This window comes from Phasianus colchicus, chromosome 9 (genome assembly GCF_987193195.1).
Source record: "Phasianus colchicus chromosome 9, bPhaCol1.hap1.1, whole genome shotgun sequence".
NCBI classification, from domain to species: domain Eukaryota; kingdom Metazoa; phylum Chordata; class Aves; order Galliformes; family Phasianidae; genus Phasianus; species Phasianus colchicus.
In genome coordinates this window covers 9,312,268-9,332,594 of record NC_143444.1, presented here as the reverse complement: position 1 = coordinate 9,332,594, position 20,327 = coordinate 9,312,268, and the positions used below count along the sequence as shown (strand labels likewise).

Below are 20,327 nucleotides of genomic sequence, written 5' to 3'. Positions count from 1 at the left end.
ATGCCACTACAATCCTTATTTGCATTTTCAGGAGGAGACACCACTCTTCCTTGCCGCTCGGGAAGGCAGTTTTGAAGCAGCCAAAATCTTGCTGGACCATTTTGCCAACCGAGACATCACAGACCACATGGATCGTCTGCCCCGAGATGTGGCCCAGGACCGGATGCACCACGACATCGTGCAGCTTCTCAATGAGTATAATGTAGCACACAGCCCCACTGGGCACCCCGGGGCCATGCTGAACTCTGCCCTCTCCCCGGTCATTTGTGGCCCAAATAGATCCTTTCTCAATCTGAAGCACGCTTCGTTGAGCAAGAAGACACGAAAACCGAATGCCAAAGGCATCATGCCCACAAATCTCACCAAAGATGCGAAGAGGAGAAGGAAGAAGTCCCTCAGTGAGAGCAAAGGGCAGTTTTCAGAGAGCTCGGTAACCCTGTCACCAGTTGACTCCCTGGAATCTCCCCATGCTTTTGCATCCGAACCAACGTCGTCTCCTGTGATGCCATCGCCAGGAGTGTTACACTCATCACCCAGCTCGCTGCTGACCGCTCCATCGGTGCAGGCTGCACACAGCATGTCCTTCTCCAACCTCCACGAGATGCAGCCCTTAGGCCGTGGCTCCAGCACCGTGCTCCCATCGGTCAGCCAGCTGCTCTCACAGCACAGAACGACCCCTCCAAACAGCGGGCTTGGCAGGCTCCGGCCAGCCAACGTTTCCACCGAGTGGATGAATCGCATGGAGATGAACGAGTCCCAGTACAACGAGATGTTCGGCATGGTGCCGCCGGTCATGCATTCACACCCCAGTGTTTCTCAGCAGAGCGGTTTGGTTCAAGCAGATACGAAGCATCTGGGAGTGTCCAGGGAGTCTCTGCCCCCTATCATGACTTTCCAGCTGGTTCCCAAGGGTGGCATAAACCAGCAAGCACTGCCACAGCAGGCCCAGTCCAACTGCGCTCAGAACATGGCTGGCCCTCTTAGCTCCATGTACCAGATATCAGATTTAGCTCAGCTGCCCAGCGCCTCGTTCTCCATGGCTGCCATCCCTCAGCAGGACGGGCAGGTGCCTCAGACAATCCTCCCAGCTTACCACCAGTTCCAGAGCTCGATGGGGAAGTACCCCACGCCTCCGTCGCAGCACAGCTGTTACTCCTCGGCCACAGAACGGACTCCTAGCCACAACCGGCACTTACAAGGGGAGCACCCATACCTGACTCCATCGCCTGAATCTCCAGACCAGTGGTCAAGCTCCTCCCCGCACTCTGCTTCTGACTGGTCTGACGTGGCAACCAGTCCTGGTAACAACCAGCGTGGGCCGGCGGCCGCTCACATGCCAGAGCAGCAGAGGAACAACATGCAGGTGTACGCCTGAAGGCTGGCCAAAGTGGAGCCCGACTAAAGTGGACGTCAGAACTCATGAAGGTCTTCCAGGATGGAAATGAAGAACCATTTTAGTATCCAAGAGTCTTAATGAGCCCAGGATTTTCTTTCATCGGAGGGACTGTGGTTGCTGTAGGCTTTTATGCTTTTCTAAGCAGAGAACTGTAGAAGCTGGTGATGGAGAAGACCAGCTGGATCACTTCTAACCAACTGCCATCCACCTTGGGTGCGATTGCTGTCTGCACTGGATTCTCCAGTCTGCTTTTAAATGTGTTCCACCGTGTATCTGGGGAGACAGCTCTTCAGCTTAATGCATCTCATGGTTGTTTCTCCCGAAATTTAGCCAAAACCAGCTTTGTATCCTTATTTTGTTACTAGTTTTGTTACCTACATAATCTCTCTCTGAAGCACCTTCTACTAGTTCTCCTTGAGTTCAAGCTGCCTTGTTTTGACACAGCTCAGAGCTGCACCCACATTCCAAGAGCCTTCCATCCTGTGGCTCACCCTGCTCAGCAAGCAAGCCAGACTCTCCAGGCCAGCTGCAGCCTGAGTGACTGCAGCCACCACCTTCTCTCACGCAGCTTCACCTCACTCTGTGAGAACCTTTTTCTTATATGAACCCACTAATACCCCTTACCATTCTCACTGCCTGCCCCCACGGTATTCCGAGGTTATATATATACATATAGTCTTCTCTTAAGCCTTTTTATTTTTTTTTAATTTTTCTCCTGAAAACGCTGGTCTGACCCATCTTCCCCCTGCAGCAGCCTGCAGGTGCATCTCTCCCAAGTTGTATGTCTTCCTTGAGACACACCTGACCATGGTGACACATGACCCCCAGTTGTGCCAGGTGTGTCTGTGACAGTCTTCACGTGCTCCTGGGTTGGAAGAGATGCCTGCAAGTAATACAGGCCTGCTGGGAAGCTCTTGGGATTAGCAGAAGCACCTCAAGACCTAATACATCAGCTTCCAATGTTCTTGCACAGCACTCCCTCCCCTCCACCCGAGGGTTGCTGTCTCTTGTCCCACAGACGCTGTATGCTGCCTCGCTGGGGTGTTATTGAGCAATATTAAGGACATCATTATATGTCTGCTGTGTTGTCCCTGTGTGACAGGAATGGCGTCTGGCCCTTCTGCAGTGTTTTTTCTGCTCCAGTCCTGTGACAACACTGCCTTGTCCTGCCCTAGAAACGGGAAGCTGCTGCACTGAGTCCCAAGCAGCCTTCTGGCAGCTGTAGCAGGAGCTGGGCCAGCAATGGAGCAAGTTGCTCACAAACAGCTCTGTAATGCAGTTTGGTTCTTGGGTTTGGGGCTGTCCTCTGTCCTCAGCTTCAGCCTGCATCACAGTTTCCTCCATGGGACAGCCATGGCATTGGTACCACAGCTCTCCCGTGTTTTTGGAGTTAGGGAAGCAGCTGACCTCAGTGGGACACCACCACTTCTCCCTTGTCTGCAAGCCAACACTTCCCTGAAGGGCTGTAAGCCAGGCAGAAGTAGCAGCGTACATTCCTGGGGTGGTTTGCTTCTACCTCTTCAGGGGAGCCCTGCAGACACGTGTTCCAAAGAGATCCGGAGCTGGCGGCTATTGCCAAAGGCCGGAGGTGGCCGCTCCTGTCTGAGCATCCTACCATGTACAGTATTTCTCCCACCTTTCTTTCCATTCTAATCCAGCGTAAAGCTTTTTCTTCTTTCCATTCCACTCAATGGTACATGAAGGCAGGGCCTCTGGCAGAGCATGTTCCCGGGGCCATGTTTGGGCTGAAGTTTTTATTCTGAAGTTCCTTTTCCCGACGTGCACAGCGTTCCCGTCGCACTGGCACAGTGTGCACTGTGAAGTTCTGCTGCAGCTGACTCAGATGTCCGGCAGGGCCCAGCGCTCCCAGGGATCTGTTGAGGTACACGTTTCACTGTGCTTAATGAAGTGTTGCTACATCCGTGCTAAAGAACAAAGGGCCTGCTGGCCCCAAATAACCAAGTGCCTTTTTTTATGTATGTGGCTACCATTTACAAGATGAGTGCTTTCTGTGGAATGAAGCCAGTTTTGTGCCTGGTGTGTTAATATGATGGCCCTCTGCCTTTTTTTTTTAACTACTTGTAAAGATAATATCTCCTTAAGGTGGTATTTTAACTCGTAAGTTGTAGAGCAACCATTCACACAGCAGCATTTTCCTATATTAATAATGGAAAATATTTGCTTATTTTTACATTTTTTTTTTATAAAAGTCTTTTATGAAAATAGTTGCTGCAAATTGTATAAGCAATTTTTATCCCCAGAATAAAAAGTACGTGCCCGGCGTCTGCGTGCTGCTGTTTTCATTCGCCCTCTTGGCTGCTGTGACACAACCACTGGATTACAAAGATGGGATTAGTGAGGCATTCCTGGTGTGGGGTGGCTCTCAGAGCCCTGATGAGGGTGGGCTCATTAGGACCAGGTTGGGAGAGAGTCTTTTGAGGCTGAGTGCTCTTTGCCATGGCTCGGCAGCATGCAAACCCCACTGCATAGCTCCCTTTAGCAGAAGGGACCTGGGGCCTCTGTGTGCTGAGAAGGGGCTCAGCAGCTGCGTGCGTGCTTTGGGGTGGATGGGGAGGAGCATTTTCAGATCTGGAAAATTTCAGACTTGAGCAATTAGAGAACAAATTGTTGGTGGCTCCATTCCTGTGTTTTGAACAGAGAGCTGCTCCTGCATCTTAAGCTTAGTGTGTGCTCCCCTGGTGGGTTTTCAGCTGTGGGCTCTGGGTGGAGCTGCTCGCTGAATTATGATGCCCAGGAGGGATAACAAAGCTGCTGGGAGGCATTTTCACTGTTTGAATATTAAACTCTGTAGCTCCTTTCTCTTCCAGCAGAGCCAGCTCAACCAGTAGGAGCATCCAGCAGCTCACCTCCCTCCCACAGGTTGCCCCACATTTGGGGGCTCAGGCTGAGACCTGCCTCGTCCCCTGCGTGCAGTGTGAGGAGCAGGTTTGTGGGAACCTGTCCTGCCGCTTCCAAACAGGCCTGCAGGAACCAGCCGGGCAGGCATCACTGAATGAAAGGAGAACTGTGGGAGCCTCAGGCTCCTTTGGGGGTATTTTCATGCTTGTTCATAAGCAGTGCCCTCTTTCCAGGCCCGCAGAGCCAGGCCTGCCTGCACACGCCAGGCTGAGCCTCCGTAGTGCTTTGGGAGCCGTGGGAGAGCCCTGCAGTGGGGAGCGTGGCTCCAGCGTGATGGCGCGAAGCTCCTCAGCGGGAGCTGATGGACATGGACCAGCAGAGCCTGCGTCAGTGCAGGGTGTGGGGACGGCCACCTGCCCGCTATCTGATGGCCCCCAGCCGCAGGCTGTCCCCGCATCCTGCCGGAAAGGTGCCCGGGCAGATCAAACAAGGGCGGTGCGGGGCTGACGCACTGCGAGCTGGGAGGGGTGCGGGCCTTGCTGGCTGCCATCCTATCCCGTCCCATCCCGCCCCATCCCATCCATCATGCTGCCCGCGGGCGGCCTCCCCGAGGCTTGTCCCTGCCACCCCGTGCTATTCCAGATGGGCACCCGGCAGGTGCAAGGCTGGGTTTTGCGTATAGGCTGCTCTGTTTGCTCTGATAATTAATGCTAATTGCAGGGGGTTTATTGACCAACTAGGAGAGGTCCTTCCTGTCTTCTCTGGAGAAATGCTGAATGCAAACAGAGCTGAGATCTAGGCGGGTTTCCAGCTGGGTCGGGGGATGTGGGCAATGAGCCTTAAGATTTTTATGATGGCAATCACCTGAGCTGTGCAAATAGTGACTCGAGTGAGCACGGGGCTATATAGGGCAGCTCCTCCAGCTCTGCAGACTCGAGGGGCTGTTATTCTTCCCATCTCCGTGTGCCAGGTGAGAATGGGGCTGCCACCAAGCACAGCCTCGGGGTGCTCAGGGGGATGAGAGCTGCCTTTATGGCACAGGGCACGCTGTAGCCTTGTGGTCTTCAAGCCAACTTTTGTTGCTGTCTCTTGGAGGGGAAGATAAGCTGAGTCTGCAAATGATCCCCAGCACTGGTGATTAGCGCACATAAAGGGGAGCTGCGCTGAGGCAGCTGGTTGCCTCCCCAGCCTGGCATGGATGCAAGCAGGAGGAACAGTGATGCACAGAGGCCTTGTGGCCTTAGCAGCCCTGGCTGCTCATGTCATCACTGCTGCTGCCCTGGGCAGCACAAGCCATGGGTCCCCCGCCCATGCAGGTGGCTGTACCATCCCCCAAAGCACTGCTGGCAGTGGCGGGGCTGGGTCTGCCCAGGGACTCCGAGCCCTGCCTAAGGCACCTGTTGACACCATGGGATCTTACAGGGGTTGCCTGCTGAAGAGAGAAGGATGATGGCAGCCAGGTGTGCCCTTCTGCTGCTGTGCTGCATGGTGCTCCTGCAGGTGGTCGGTGAGTCCCGGGGGAACGCTCCTGGCTTGGGGTGGGGGCATGGGGCTGAATCCCTGTCCATGTATCCCCGCCTCTGCCAGGAGCCCGGTACCTGCTGAGCTGCCCCGAGGGCTGGTCCTACTACAAGCTGAACTGCTTCAGGTATTTCCCCCAGCGCCGCACCTGGGAGGAGGCAGAGGTAAAGGTGGTCAGGGTGTGCAGCTGGCTGCCCACAGCTCTGGGTGTGCTGGGGTCCTGCAATGCTCCGCATCTCCCTGCAGGAACATTGCCAGAACAGCTACTCTGGAGCCCACCTGGCCTGGGTGGAGGAGCCCAAGGAAGCAGCCACGCTGAGCCAGGTCATCATGTACTACCAGCGCACGCAGCCCGTCTGGCTGGGCCTGCACTACCTGCGGCAGGTGAGGGGTGGGGAGTACCAGTGGGGCTGGGGGCAGTGGGGCTGGGCTGCTGACCCTGTGTCCTGCTCAGAGCCGGGACTGGCGCTGGACCCACGGAGAGAAGTACGATGACCTCCCAACGCTTCCTGGGAATGGTGCCCGAGGAGGAAGCTGTGCCCTGCTGACCTGGAGCAGCAGTGAGTGCCCACAGTCCACGTGCTTCCTTCTCCCTCCTATGGGACCCCTCTGGGCAGAGGGGACCTGGGAACTGCTGCCCCCTCCATGCTGACCCCGTGGCACATCTCTCCCATAGGTTTCACCGTGTGGTCCAGTGCCGACTGTGAACGACAGCACCACTTCATCTGCAAGTTCATGCCCTTGCAATGAGCAGGGCCCATGCCCCCATGCTCTTCCCGCCCCACCTCCGTGCTCGTCCCTCTATCTCTCAAAAATACACCTATAAACAGAGAAGCATGTGAGCATGGTGTGCGTCCTGTGCAAAGTCCCCTGCTGCTCTGCCTGCTGCCGGTGGATGTGGAGATCTGTGGGGAAAGGAGGGTTTGGGGACAGGCCCCAGGAGCTAGCTGCAGAGCTAGGGCAGGCATGGAGGGATGGTGATGCGTGATGAGGGGTCCCTGCCTGGAGACCTGGGAGATGGGAGTGGTTCCCATGAACCCACAGCTCTGAGGGGCTGTGTTGACATCAGCAATCGGGGCCAAAGGTCCCTCGTTGTGTCATTTCAGTGTGGCTCTGTGCATCACGTGTCTGTTTGCTCTGCTGTTTTGGAGATGGCTGTGCCTCCATCCAGCTCGCGTTTGTCCCCCAGAGCAGCCATACGTGGAGAATGACATGTCCCAGGTGGCATGGGTGGCTCTGAACACTCTCTGCTCTGTCCTGGGGGAGGTCACACAGCACAGTGACGGAAGGCTCTGCGGTCACCATCACCCCAAAGCTCAGCACTGAGCCGTCACCTAGTGGCACTGAGCCCACCCCAATGCTCAGCCCTGACTCCACGCATCCCAAAATGCTGGGAAACCAGTCGCAGCCATCTCACTTGTTGTGCCCTCCAAATCCAGCACTTGCTGCACTGTCCCTGTCGCGTTGGCTGCTGCTCGCTGACCTTTGAGCACTAGTGCCCAATGTGCTGATAAGGGCTGGGGGGGCCGCAGTTGATAAAAGCTGCACACCAAGCCAGTCCCTGTGTCTGTCTCTCTGTCCGTCCATCTGGGCTGAAGATGCTGCGCTTGGTCAGCCGCGCTGCACGGTGCTGGGGGGCGAGGCGGGGGCCGGCACGGGTACACCCTGCAGCCATGCAGCAGGCATGGTGAGCGCCCAGCCGTGGGGTGGGACCGAGCCTGGGGGCTTCAGTGGGCTGGTGGTCAGCTGGAGGCTTGCTGGGGAACGGGGGCTCTGTGGGGGCAGGGAGCGGGGTGCAAGCTCTTGTGGGGATCAGACAGCCTCAGTGGTGCCCAGCACGGGACCCCTGCTGCTCCCTCTGCCTCGCAGCCTCTCCAGCACTGCAGCAGTGGCCGGCACAGGCACGTGGCCCAAGGACGTGGGCATCCTGGCACTGGAGGTGTATTTCCCTGCACAATACGTGGAGCAGTCTGAACTGGAGCGCTATGACGGTGTGGAGGCTGGCAAGTACACGCGTGGCCTGGGCCAGCAGCAGATGGGCTTCTGCGCTGCCCACGAGGACATCAACTCGCTGTGCCTGACTGTGGTGCAGAGGCTGGTGGAGCGTGGGCAGCTCTCCTGGGATGCTATCGGCCGCCTGGAGGTGGGCACTGAGACCGTCATCGACAAGTCCAAGGCCGTCAAGACCGTCCTCATGGAGCTCTTCCGCGAGTCAGGCAACACGGATGTGGAAGGCATTGACACCACCAACGCCTGCTATGGCGGCACAGCCTCGCTCTTCAACGCAGCCTCCTGGGTCGAGTCCAGTGCCTGGGACGGTGGGCATGGGGCTGGGGGGTGCCTGAGTGTGGGGTGGGGGAAGGATGCTCCCCTACTGTCATCCCACCACCTTTCTTTCTCACCCACATAGGCCAAGGGATGGGGAGGGGGATGTGAGTGGTAGGCTGTACTGGGACCGCAGGACGGATGGGGATGTCCCACCTCCTGTCATCCCCGCTGTCCTCTCGCAGGACGCTATGCCGTGGTGGTGTGTGGGGACATTGCTGTCTACGCAACGGGGAACGCGCGGCCCACGGGAGGTGCCGGTGCCATTGCTATGCTGGTGGGACCCAACGCCCCTCTGGTGCTGGAGAGAGGTCAGTGCTCCATGGGGATCTGGCTGGCTGTGACTGGGCCAAAGGTGGGGTTGACACGGTGGTTAGGACCCACAAGCAGGCCCCCAACACACAGCTCTCCCCTGTGTCCCCAGGCTTGCGGGGAACGCACATGGAGCACGCCTACGACTTCTACAAGCCCGACCTGTCTTCAGAGTACCCAGTGGTGGACGGTCCCCTCTCCATCCAGTGCTACCTGCGGGCCCTGGACCGCTGCTATGCCGTGTACCGCAGGAAGGCAGAGAGCCAGTGGCAGCAGGGTGAGGGGTGACGCTGCGGCGCTCGGATGGCCACACATCCCACCCCATGGCAACTGACATTCCTGCTCTGCCTTCCAGCTGGTATCCAGCGGCCTTTCACCCTTGATGACTTCAAGTTCATCATCTTCCACACGCCCTTCTGCAAGCTGGTGCAGAAGTCAGTGGGGCGGCTGCTGCTGAACGACTTCCTGGCCGCCCCCAGCCCTGACACGGCTGCTGGACTCTACAAGGGGCTGCAGCCCTTCCGGTGGGCGTCCCTCGGTGTGGTGAGGACGCCTCTGCTCGCCTCCCACACGTGTTTACAGCCCGCCTCTCTCCATGCAGCGGCATGAAGCTGGAGGACACCTACACCAGCAAGGAGGTGGAGAAGGCCTTCCAGACGGCCAGCCAGGAGATCTTCAACCAGAAGACCAAGCCCTCCCTGCTGCTCTCCTCCCGCAATGGCAACATGTACACGCCATCCATGTACGGCTGCCTGGCCTCGCTCCTGGCTCAGTGAGTCCGCAGTGCTGGCAGCAGGGGGGCGCCATTTTGAGGGGGCGCCATTTTGGGGTCGCCATTTTGATGGGGAAGGGGCTCCATTTTGAGGGTCGCCGTTTGAGGGTTTGCTATTTTGGTGGGATGTTATTATGGAGGACGCCATTTTGGGAATGGCCCAGCTTTCACTTCATTCAGCCCGGTGCTGTCCCCCAGCCAGTGTTTCCATGCCGCCTTTGCTGGAGTGCATAAAGCCCTTCTGTCAGCGCTGTGGGATAAAAAAAACTCCTTTTCATGCCCAGAGAATGGCCGTCCCCCACTGCTGGTTGGGAAGGAGCCATGGGAACAGCCAGGCACGAGGGTGGTGCGACTGCTGTGTCCGTCAGCCCGTCCTTGAGCCACTTGCTGCCCCGTGCATGGCTGTGGTGCCTGGTACAGCAGACGTGGTGGGGGCAGAGACCCGCCCAGCCCCTGCTGTGCCAAACTGTTCCCTGCTTGCTGTCCCCTGCAGCACAGCCTCCCTTATCTCCTCCTGCAGTGGTTGCAATTTAATCTGGCCCAGCGTACCGGGGCCCTCCTGGCTGAGGTCCATCTAGCCCTATATCTCCCCTAACTCCTCGCCCCAAATGGCCACAGGTGCTCGGCTCAGGACCTGGCCGGCTCCAGGATCGGTGCCTTCTCCTACGGCTCAGGGCTGGCCGCCAGCATGTTCTCCCTCCGTGTTTCACAGGATGCTGCCCCAGGTGAGTCCCACATCACGGGGACCGAGAGCCGGGAGGGTACAGACGGGTGGTGTCTCATCCATGGTCTCCTCACACCAGGCTCCCCCCTGGACAAGCTGCTCTCCAGCCTGGCTGATCTGCCCGCCCGCCTGGACGCCCGCAAACGCGTGGCTCCACAGGACTTCGCCGATATCATGAAGCTGCGCGAGGAGACCCATCACCTGGGTGAGCAGGGCTGGGGGGCACCCCACTGCTGGGGTCCGGCTGCCCCACTGAGCCTCACGTCCTCTCCCCGCAGCCAACCACACTCCGCACGGCTCCCAGGCAGACCTGTTCCCCGGCACCTGGTACTTGGAGCGGGTGGACGACAAGTACCGCCGGCAGTACGCCAGGAAGCCCGTGTAGGGCACAGAGGGGGGCAGCCATCGGGGGGACGTGCAGGCACGGGGGTGAATGCAGCCATCCTGTTCCCGGAGCAAGCAGTGTTTTCTGCGAAAACACAGGCAGCGTGGGGAATAAAGCACGGATGCAAGGGCAATGCCCCAGCTCTGGCTCCCTATTGTAAAGCAGCCAATATTACCCAGTGCCATGTATTTCCCTCCTGCCCCTAAACCCATCCTGAATCACCTCTGTGCCAGGTGAGATGTATCCCTGTACACCACACGTGCCTGAGGAGAATGGCATGTATAGCCAGGGTGCCTAATGCTTTGGATCCAACACAGGTGGCAATACACAATTGCCAACATCCCCAGGGGATAGTTTTCATGGGTGGAAGTGGGGTGACGTGGGCTTGCAGGAGGCTCAGCCCATCTTGGAGCACTGCCCAGGCTGTGGCCAGAGGGGACTTCAGCAGGGCAGCAGAGCCTGAGAGACCTTTGCACCCTTGTGCAAACAGTGCTAGAGGGTGATGGGGGCAGCACTGGGGATGGAGCCAGGAAGGACAGAATCTGCAGGGAATGGTGTGGAGTTGGGTATGAGGGACATCATCGAGAAGGGTTTAGGGATGGGTAGGAAGAACACCACAAGGCAGGGATGCATGGACAAGGCACAGCACGCTTATTTCCGGATGCTTTATTGAGCACAATGCTCCCCCAGGTGCTGGAGGCTCCAGGTCCATCCTGGTGGGGGGAGGGAGGGTGCTACAGGTGGAGCTGGAAGACTTCTGTAGTGCATGGCTTCAGGCCAGCGAGGTCAGACAGTGGGGCTGACAGCCCGGCCACGCTCCACTGCTCCCCTGCTGCCACACTGGAGCTGTGGTAGGACTGGAGCTGGATCCCTGTTTTCCCCAGCAACCCTGGGCAGGAGGAAAGAGGTCAGAGCTGCAGCCTGTTCCCTGGTGCATGAACCCCACGTGCCTACCCTGAATCCCCTCCATGATGTTCTTCCTTTCCTTTGCCCCAAGTCATACAACTGTGGAATCATTATGGTTGCAAAGACCTCTCAGACCCCCAAGTCCAACCCCAGCCCACCCCCACCATGTCCCTCACTGCCACAATTCCGTGGTTCTTGAACACCTCCAGGGACGGTCACCCCACCCCCTGGGCAGCCAGTGCCACTGCATTACCCATTTCCCAGCCTGGTAACCAAACCACCCCTCCCATCTCTGCACACAATGCCCTGTCAGCATCGTTCCCATTTTGACTCCAGGCTGATTGTGGAGATTCCTCTGACTGTTCCCTTGCTTGTGGTGACACCAGGAGCTTACCAGCAAGTGTGGGCAGTGTGTTTGTCTCAGATGCTTTGGCTCTGTAGATAAGGAGAGGGCCCACCAGTGGTGCCGGCTGCTTGAAGGTGACCCCGTTGAGCTCCCGCAGCACCGGAGTGCTGCCCTGCACTGTTCCTGTCACCCGGTGTGGGGTGCCCTGCAAGGCCACCTGCAGCAAGCCCTCGGGCTCAGGGCATGTGTCACCATGGGAGGCTGTGACCTGGTGGGGGGAGATGGCCACTCAGCACCTGCATCCTACAGGGATGTCCCCTGAGGGCACAGTGCCCTGTGGGCTTATACCAAGGAAGGATAGGATGTGGTGGCATTGGGCTGATGTGTGGCACTCTATGTACCTTCAGGCCAGCCTCCTGGGCCAGCAGCATGGCATTCACCAGGGTCGCCTCCTTCTTTCCTCCAGCCAGCATGCCTGAGACCACAGCAGGTGCCAGGTAGCTGCTGGCATCCTTCAGGGTGGCCCCTGGGATCAGTACTGCGATCAGCTCATGTCCATCTGTATTCCCACTATCCCATCCATCCCACGCCTCCCATCCTTCATCCCATCACCCAACCACCTCCTGCCTTCTGACCCAGCGCGTCCCCTTGAGTCCCTGTGCTGGAGCACACCTGCCCACCTCTCACCTAGGGTGCAGACCTGCACATTGCCCGTCGCTTGCTTGGCCAGGCCATGCAGCACTGTGCCCAGCGCCCTGGCCAGGGCGATCCAGGGTTTGGTCTGGGGCGCAAAGGCTTTGCTCAGCGCCTGTCCATTGACCTGAGAGGAGAAGCAGGGTGAGCAGTGGGGATCTATCACACGTGGGGTCTCTGAGGTGCACTAGGGGACTCACCACGCCAACCAGCCCCTTTCCAACGGCCATGTCCACTATCTGCATGGCGATCTCCTTGCCACAGCGGCTCTGCGCCTCCCGGGTGCTGGCACCCAGGTGTGGGCAGCAGATGACGTTGGGGTGGTCCACCAAGTCCCGGTCCTTCGGGGGTTCCTGCACACGGCCCCAGCTTCAGCCCCGTGCCCATCCAGGGGGGCCACCCTGGCCCAATTTGGATGATGGCCCCAGGGGGATCTCTCTCACCTGTGTGAAGACATCGAGGGCGGCCCCTCCGCACTGCCCTGAGCGCAATGCCCGCAGCAGTGCTCCTTCATCCACGATGCCACCCCGGGCACAGTTCACCACCTGCACACCACGGCGGCACTTGGCGAAGGTGCTGTCATTCAGCAGCCCTGCAGGGAGCACCATCAGGGATGGGAATACGGGGGCGGCCCCAGAGCACCCCCAGACTCCCAGACTGCCCTACCCGTAGTGGAGGGCAGCAGTGGTGTGTGCACCGTGATGAAGTCACAGCGGGGCCAGATCTGCTCCAGCGGGAGCTGCTCCACGCCGAACGCAGCTGAGGCCTCAGGGGTGATGATGGGGTCGTAGCCGATGGTCTGGGGCAGAGCAGGGGCTCACAGCTGTACCCAGCCTGTTCCCCACCACTGCCCCTTGCCCTGCTGCTCACCTTCATGCCAAAAGCCTGCATCCGCGTGGCCACCTCCCTGCCGATGCGGCCCAGCCCCAGCACGCCCAGTGTCTTCCCATTTAGCTCCATGCCCATGTACTGGGGGGCGAGGAGAGAGGTGAGCAAGCAAGGGCCACCCAGCACCCACCCGCCCAGGCACTGCACCTGCCCTGTACCTTCTTTCTGTCCCATTTGCCTTCTTTCATAGAGGCAGCTGCCTGTGGGATCTGCCTGCAAAAGGGAGGCACAATCTGTGCAGGGCTGGGGGCCTACACAGGGATGGATACCCCACCCCGTACAGCCCTGCACTCACCTGGCCAAGCACAGGATCATGCCGCAGGTGAGCTCTGCAGCACTGAGGCTGTTCCCAGTGGGTGTGCTGGGGACAAGGAGTGGGGTCACCATGTGACCTCCCCATAAGGATAGAGACCCACGGGGAGGCTGGGCACCGTGCTGACCCCCCAGCCCCGTGCCAGCAGGATGTCTCCTTTCTGGCTGCAGGTCCCACTCTTACTTCATCACCAGCACTCCCTTCCTGGTGGCTGCCTCCACATCCACATTGTCAACACCGGTGCCTGCTCTGCCCACCACCTGCAGCCTGCCCGCCGCCTCCAGCACATCGGCACTGACTTTGGTGGCCGAGCGGACAATGAGCCCATCACAGTCCTGCAGAGACAGACACCACACATCAGTCAGGGCTGGGCCGTGGGGATGGCAGGCAGGGTGGGTGGTGGGGTGGGAAGAGCTGCGGGCCTGGGGCTGGGATCAGCAGTGTGAAAGCAACCAGGATTCTTGCATCAGACACAGGAGGCGGGGACGAGACCCGCTGGGTGAGGGGGCTTCCAGCCTCCTACCGTTCTGCAATGTTCCTTGATGTCCCCACCACGTGCTTGCGGTGTATCCACTCATCCCACAGGGACAGAGAGACATGGTGCCCGCTTGGCACCCACCTATGCCCACCCGTTGCTACCGGCCCAGGGCTCTGAGCCGCACGCAGACCCCAACTTACTCACCCGGATCTCCTGCAGCAGCTCCTCTTTGCTCAGCCCCGGCTTCTCCAGCACCTGGATGCCCCCCGCCTGCAGGATGTCCCTGCAGCAGGGGTCCAGGCTGTCGCTGATCAGCACTTTCTGCAGCTTGGCAAAGGCCATCGCTTGGCGTTGGGCTGTTGGGGCTGTCGGGGGTCCGTGCCCACTGTCTGTCCGCACAGCTCCGGCCAAAGAGGTTGCTGAGTGCTGCCCGCCGCACTAAATGGGCTGCCGGTGGGGCACGTTTTGCGGGCTGCGCTCTTGTCTCATTGGATCCTATTTCCATAATCCCACCTCTTTTCCCTCCTCTCCCCATCGCCGCTGGGTGGCTGCGAGCCCAGGATCCCATCCCCCTTAGACCCCCCCCAGCCCCTCACCCTCAGCAGCTGTGATGACGGAGTGGGGAGCCCAACAGGGCCCCCAAAGCATCGAGCACCCCCACAACCAACGTACCACCCACTCCACTGCCGTGCCTCAGTTTCCCCACCACAGGGAGGTGGTGGCAAACCGCCGCACTGCCCCAGCACTGCGCCCACCATTGAGCAATGCGCCGATAAGCGCTGGGGGCACGGTGCCAGCCCCGTCACCGGCTCCCAATTGCACGGAGTGCACGGGAGACACCCAGCAAACGCCCTCCATGGGGTGGGAGCCAGGTGGCTGCGCAGGTGACCTCGTGGGGAAAGCGTTGGCCCTAGAGGGGACAGTATGGGAACGTGGCACAGCGGATAGGGAGGAACAGAGGGTGTCCCCTTTGTCATGGAGACACCACCTCAGGATGTGACCAGTGTAGGGCACACTCACTGCAGGCTGTGTGCACCCCGGCACCATGCACGCCCCACCACAGCTGCAGCCAGGGAACAACCGTGACGCCAAAGGGAGGAAAGTCCGGGGCAGTTGGCATGGGACGAGAGGTGGGGTCAAGGCTGGGGTTGGAGACATCCCGCAGCAGGGCCCCGTGCTGCCCCTTGGAGGGGCTGCAGACCCATTGCCAGGGCATGGTTTCCCCATGCACAGCATATGCTGGGGGTATTCAGGGCAGGATGTGTGGACACGGCTCCCCAGCCCCACTCCAGTGCCTTGGCACAGCTCCACGCCTGGCCCTGGCCCCTATTAACCATTAAGATTGAGCTCAAGGTGCCTGCCAAGTCTGGGACAGCACCAGCTGAGTGTCACTTTCTGGTGACTCCCACACCATGCGTCCCCCCCCATCTGCGGGAACAAGCAGGGGACACCACTTGCAGCGGGTGGGGGCCCTTTGCTGAGCTCAGCCCCCGCAGACCCTGTCCCATGCTGTCACTCGAGGCCATGTGTGACCAAGTCACCGCCGCAGTGCAATGCGTGCAGCTTTCCCCAGGCAGTTGGTGCCCTCTCCTGGGGAGCAGAGCAGGAGTTACACCCCGCAGCCCTTGCAGGGACATGGGGAGCAGCATGAAGGTACCCATTGCTGTGCCCCCACGGCCTCATGGAGAGATCCGAATGCAGTCCCCACGTCCCATATAACAGATATAACAGACCCTTGGATTGGTGGGAAGCTCTAATATGGCACCTCTTGGTGACGTTGGTGGCAACTGGACCACGACCCGAATGGGGTCCGGGAGCTACAGGAGGTTGGTACCCCTACTGCTAAATCCCACTGCTGGGGTCCTGGGTGAGCTCTGCATGGAGGCACCAAGAAGGTGGCTGCCATGGATGTGGGATGGAGGAGAGCAATGGGGGGTTCCTGCATGGTGAGGGGCACTGGGACAGTGGGGAGAGGGCAGGTGTGGTACCAGGGAAGGGAATTAGGGATACCCCAAGGGGGTCCTTAGGTTAGGATAGGAGTGGCAGAGAAAGGGCAAAGGTGCTTTGAGGGCAGGAGATCGGGTAGCTTCTGGCAGAGGCACCGGGAGACGGAGACGGCTGACGGAGGGAGGGAGGGATGGAGCGGGAGGGAAGGATGGAGGCAGGGACGAGGAAGAGGAGGCGGAGGAGGAGGGATGCAGCGGCGGGCGGAGTCGCCCGGTGCCGCAGAGCCGCCTCCCCGGCGCACGCTGGGGCGGCCCGGCATTGCCCGCGGAGCCCCCCGGTGCCCCCGGTGCGGCGGGGCCCGGCGCGGTGCAGCCCGGAGGCGGACGGGAGGATGCGAGCACCGCGGCGGAGGTGAGCGGCGGTGAGGGAGGTACGCGGGGGATGCGAGGGTGATGAGGGACCGGGACACGCGTGGGGCCGCGAGTGGAGAATCTCGGGGCCGGGATGCGGTTTGCTGCTCCGGGGCTGCGTGGTGCCGGCGCTGTCCATCCGAAAGCGCATCACGGCGGGTCTGAGCCGGCGCGTCACAGGGACGCACGGTGCCGGCGCATGCCGTGGGGACCAGCGAGTTCTCCGCCACGCGATGGGACGGGGCCGTCCGGCGCTGCGAGGCCGAGCCGGAGCTGACCCCGGCACGCAGGGTGGGGATTGCCGGTGTCCCTGCAGGAAGGCCGAGGTTGGGGAGGTGGTGCGGGAGTGGAGCTGGCCACATCTCCCCCGGCTCTTGCATCCTCTCTGCTCTTCCATCTCGTGCCCGTCCCCACATCCAGCCTCAGCCCGTGCCTGCTCCGCACCAGGAGACGTCCCGCCCAGCAGTCTGGGTACCGCCGGCCCCGCTCCCCCCGTCCCGCTGCGCTCAATGGGGGCCTTGTGCTGGGCCGTGACCGCAGGCGGATAGCTGCACGCAGCCACAGGCACACACAGCACCGGCCCCACCTCCCACGGTGGCCTCGTTGAGACATCCCTGCCACGAGGCAGCGGGCAGAGCTGTGCCACGTTCTGCATCCCGGCCCCACCTGGCCTTGCCGGGTGTGCACGCGGGGCTGCGGGCAGCCATCCATCCATTCTGCATCTGCCCACCCGTAGGAGCTGATCCAGCAGCAGGAGGTGAGTCCCCGGTTCATTGCGGTGGTGGGCACCCGGGGGATGCTCTCCCACGGGGCCACGGCTGCTGCCCTCTGCCCTCACCTTGGTGACACCGCAGGGCTGGTCTCGGTGTCAGGGTGGCTGTGGTGGCCCCAAGCTGTTGCTCAGTGCTGTGAGTCAGTGGGTGCTGTGAGTCAGGGCCGTGTGGTAACCCTCGTGCCAGCAGAGCTGTGGAGCCGTGGGGCACAGTCATGTCTTGTTGTCACCCACGTGTGCCACGCTGCTGGGTTCTACACCTCATTGGGTATGGTGTCTGCTTGGGCACGGTGCCATGGGCGTCATGCCTGCTGGACACCAGGCTTTTGGGTATGGTGCATTTTTGGATGCTGTGTCTTAGTGTGTGTTTCTGGGTACTGCGTCTCTTTGGTCTTCGGTATTTTTCTTTCCTGAGTATTGTGCTTTTGGATACTGAGCCTCTGGATCCTGTGCTTCCTTGGGTATGGTGTGTCTTGTTGTGCCTTGACTCTGGGCATTGTGTCTCCTTGAATGTTTTACCTCCAGGTTCTTGCCTTCTCTGCTATTGTGTCTCCAAATATTGTGCCTCCTTGGCCGTATTGCTTCTGGGCACTGGGTCTCCTCGGGTGTCATGCTTCTGGGTATCATGCTTCCTTGGATATTGTGGCTCTGGCCACCATGCCTTTGGGTATGGTGGGCTTTGGGCACCATGCCTTACCCCCTTGGTTCATTGCACTCAACTGTCCCCTCCTTGCAGGTGGCTGCTGCAAGGGCCTTGGCACCACGTGGTTGCTGCCAGGTTAAGGGCAGAGCACTGTGCCCATGGGGGTCCACTGCCTTCTAGGGAACTCCACCAAAAAACTTCGGAGTCAGAAAAAAAAAACCATACAAACAAACAAACAAACAAAAAACCCCACCCAGATTATTTTGTTTTAAGGAAAAAAAAAAATCTGTTTTCTTTTTCCCAATCCTGAAATGACTCACACTTCCATGCTGAAAATAAACCTGATGGCGGCTGCTGTTACCAGTGGGTGAGCTGCAATCAGGCAGGCAGCGGGGGCACACTGTGCCTGGGGCTGCTGGGGGGGCTGTGAGCAGGAGGGGAGCAGCTGTTCCTGAGCACGCAGCATGGCCCCCCCAGCTCTCCTCCCCAACCCTCAGGGAGAACATAGAGGGGGGTTATTTGGGGGCTCAGGTGTCCCTGCTGCCTGCTGGGGGGGGGTCAGGGCTGCTAATGGGGCTAAAGTGCTCCCAAGTGGGCACCACCATCTGCATGGCCCCCTGGGCACTGTGAGTGGACGTGTCCCATGTGCGCCAGCACCCGTGCGCATGCATGTTGCCCCTGTGCACACCCATGCTTTGGTGTGACATTTGGTTTGATCAGATCTCTGCCTCTCCAAAACTGTTGTGCCATACAGCAAATGGGTGAAATTCCCCCCCAAGGATCCCTGTGTAACACGGGGCTGCGCTCCTCTCCACAGGGACCCCAGCCACAGTGACGTCCCCACAGTCAGCCCCCTGACAGGAAGGGACACCACGTCCCACGGGGACACCCCAATGGAAGGGCTGTGGGGTGACTGCGACGAAGACCCCGAACCGGGGGGCACTCTGCACCCCCCAACTTCTCAGCCCCATCCCAGCCCCGCGGTGCAAACGTGTCCCCTGAGGGACTCAGAGGAGGGTCCCCTCGCCCAGATGCAGACCCTGCGGGACTTCGAGAAGGTGACCGCCGCTGGGGCCGGGGGGTGCTTGCGGGACGCGTCTGTTGGCCCCAGGAGGGGATGGGATTGCCGGTGCCGTCCCCGTGGGGCACCGCGCTCCCCCTCACTGCCCTCCTGGCTGACGTCCGGGGGCCACCCGGGGCTCGGGTTTCACCACTTGTCTGTCCCCACAAATAGCACCGGGAGGGGAAAAAATAGGAAAGGGGCCTTGGCGAGGGCACCCGTCCCAGAGCTGCGGGCGGGCAGGGAGCCGTGGGCTCGGTGCCGCCATGTGAGGGGTGCCGGGATGCCCCCCCCATGGAGCACCAGCCATGGCTAACGGGTACCGCACGCTGTCCCAGCACCTCAACGACCTCAAGAAGGAGAACTTCAGCCTCAAACTCCGCATTTACTTCCTGGAGGAGCGCGTGCAGCAGAAGGGAGAGGGCAGCCGGGACGATGTCTACCGGCGGGTGAGCGCGCCCGTGGGGACGGGGATGGGGCAGGTGCTGCCGGATGGGATATCACTCCAATGCTGTCCTTTTGGGGATGGGGGCACACAGCTGTCACTGTGGGTCAGGGATCCCAGTGAGTAGTGGGGCTGGGGGGAGTTTGCCTCTCACTGCTTTTGACCGGAGCAGGGAAATGGGATGGGGAGAACAGGATCTGCTCTGCTGGTGGTAGAGACCCCTGTGCCCCGTTACATGATGGACACCCCATGCCTGTGCCTCGTCATGTGGGGTTCACCCCGTGTCCGTGCTCCATCACACAGGGGGGACACCCCATGTCTGTGTCCTGGAATGAGGGACACCCCATGTCTATCCCCTAAAATCAGCAGCAGGGAGCCAGCATGATAAACAATCTAACTGCTGCAACAGCTGTGCTGGGTGGATGGGTCCCTGCTGACAGCGGGCGTCCCCAGCTCGGTATGGGGACAAAAAGCACCCAGCACCCTGCTGTGGGGCAAGGGGTGTGCCCCCCCACTGCTTTCAATGGGCACAGGGAGCAGTGTGAGGTCTGGGTGCTGTGTGGGGCCTGGGTGTGGTGTAGGGCCTTGGGGTGTGTGCGCACAGTGCCAGCTCCGTCCTTCCTGCTCTGCAGAACATCGAGCTGAAGGTGGAGGTGGAGAGCCTGAAACGGGAGCTGCAGGAGAAGCAGCAGGCACTGGACAAAACCTGGTGAGCGCTGGGACAGGCACAGAGGGATGGCTAGTGGGGCTCTGCTTACAGCCCTGACACCGGCCAAAAATAAAGGGCAGCACCTGTCTGCTGGGGGAGGGTGAGCACTGGACTGGGCCCTGCTGTGCGTGCCATGGTGCTGTGCCATGCCATGCAACATTGTGCCATGCTGTGTGACACTGTGCCATGCCATGTGATGCTGTGCTGTGCCATGATGCTGTGCTGAGCCATCATGCTGTGCTGTGCCATGTGACATTGTGCCATGCCATAGTGCTGTGCCGTGCGGTGTGATGCTGTGCTGTGCAGTGTGATGCTGTGCTGTGCCATCTGACATTGTGCCATGCCACGGTGCTGTGCGGTGTGATGCTGTGCCGTGTGGTGTGATGCTGTGCCATGCCATGTGATGCTGTGCCATGCCATGTG

General features: G+C 60.0%; 4 protein-coding genes across 4 annotated transcripts in view; 3 read left to right on the top strand and 1 right to left on the bottom strand.

The window, feature by feature from the left end:
• The window catches only part of NOTCH2 (notch receptor 2), a 79,900-nt gene extending 76,302 nt beyond the window's left edge, over positions 1 to 3,598 (top strand). The window contains exon 33 of the mRNA XM_031595726.2: positions 32 to 3,598. Within this exon, the coding sequence (XP_031451586.2) occupies positions 32 to 1,375 (1,344 nt within the window). The 3' untranslated portion in view covers positions 1,376 to 3,598. The remainder of the gene's footprint in view (positions 1 to 31) is intronic.
• Positions 3,599 to 3,672: 74 nt separating this feature from the next.
• On the top strand, positions 3,673 to 7,195 carry REG4 (regenerating family member 4). Its single transcript, XM_090146111.1, has 5 exons — positions 3,673 to 5,765; positions 5,831 to 5,940; positions 6,023 to 6,160; positions 6,231 to 6,336; positions 6,453 to 7,195. The coding sequence occupies exons 1-5, from the start codon at positions 5,702 to 5,704 to the stop codon at positions 6,524 to 6,526; spliced, it is 492 nt and encodes a 163-aa protein (XP_090002237.1). The 5' UTR covers positions 3,673 to 5,701; the 3' UTR covers positions 6,527 to 7,195.
• Positions 7,196 to 7,304: 109 nt separating this feature from the next.
• On the top strand, positions 7,305 to 10,427 carry HMGCS2 (3-hydroxy-3-methylglutaryl-CoA synthase 2). Its single transcript, XM_031595745.2, has 9 exons — positions 7,305 to 7,463; positions 7,646 to 8,094; positions 8,287 to 8,412; positions 8,526 to 8,690; positions 8,769 to 8,937; positions 9,015 to 9,185; positions 9,804 to 9,910; positions 9,989 to 10,114; positions 10,188 to 10,427. The coding sequence occupies exons 1-9, from the start codon at positions 7,375 to 7,377 to the stop codon at positions 10,292 to 10,294; spliced, it is 1,509 nt and encodes a 502-aa protein (XP_031451605.2). The 5' UTR covers positions 7,305 to 7,374; the 3' UTR covers positions 10,295 to 10,427.
• A 517-nt stretch (positions 10,428 to 10,944) lies between these two features.
• PHGDH (phosphoglycerate dehydrogenase) lies at positions 10,945 to 14,699 on the bottom strand. The gene is made up of 13 exons (XM_031595746.2): positions 14,591 to 14,699; positions 14,123 to 14,365; positions 13,624 to 13,775; positions 13,423 to 13,488; positions 13,286 to 13,340; positions 13,110 to 13,208; positions 12,906 to 13,038; positions 12,683 to 12,831; positions 12,440 to 12,592; positions 12,234 to 12,366; positions 11,948 to 12,072; positions 11,595 to 11,814; positions 10,945 to 11,183 (listed from the first exon to the last, which is right to left on the bottom strand). The coding sequence occupies exons 2-13, from the start codon at positions 14,258 to 14,260 to the stop codon at positions 11,029 to 11,031; spliced, it is 1,578 nt and encodes a 525-aa protein (XP_031451606.2). The 5' UTR covers positions 14,261 to 14,365; positions 14,591 to 14,699; the 3' UTR covers positions 10,945 to 11,028.
• Positions 14,700 to 20,327: the final 5,628 nt, after the last annotated feature.

What these genes read in the sequence shown, in the direction of transcription:
- REG4 (XM_090146111.1), top strand. Translation starts at nt 5,702, where the DNA reads ATGATGGCAGCCAGGTGTGCCCTTCTGCTGCTGTGCTGCATGGTGCTC. An exon ending in GCCTGCACTACCTGCGGCAG is followed by an intron (nt 6,161 to 6,230) that starts GTGAGGGGTGGG and finishes TGTCCTGCTCAG; the next exon opens with AGCCGGGACTGGCGCTGGAC. An exon ending in CCTGCTGACCTGGAGCAGCA is followed by an intron (nt 6,337 to 6,452) that starts GTGAGTGCCCAC and finishes TCTCTCCCATAG; the next exon opens with GTTTCACCGTGTGGTCCAGT.
- HMGCS2 (XM_031595745.2), top strand. Translation starts at nt 7,375, where the DNA reads ATGCTGCGCTTGGTCAGCCGCGCTGCACGGTGCTGGGGGGCGAGGCGG. An exon ending in AAGGGGCTGCAGCCCTTCCG is followed by an intron (nt 8,938 to 9,014) that starts GTGGGCGTCCCT and finishes CTCTCCATGCAG; the next exon opens with CGGCATGAAGCTGGAGGACA. An exon ending in CTGGCCTCGCTCCTGGCTCA is followed by an intron (nt 9,186 to 9,803) that starts GTGAGTCCGCAG and finishes AAATGGCCACAG; the next exon opens with GTGCTCGGCTCAGGACCTGG.
- PHGDH (XM_031595746.2), bottom strand. Translation starts at nt 14,260, where the DNA reads ATGGCCTTTGCCAAGCTGCAGAAAGTGCTGATCAGCGACAGCCTGGAC. An exon ending in TGCAGGCTTTTGGCATGAAG is followed by an intron (nt 13,039 to 13,109) that starts GTGAGCAGCAGG and finishes GCTCTGCCCCAG; the next exon opens with ACCATCGGCTACGACCCCAT. An exon ending in ACTGCTGCCCTCCACTACGG is followed by an intron (nt 12,832 to 12,905) that starts GTAGGGCAGTCT and finishes TGCTCCCTGCAG; the next exon opens with GGCTGCTGAATGACAGCACC.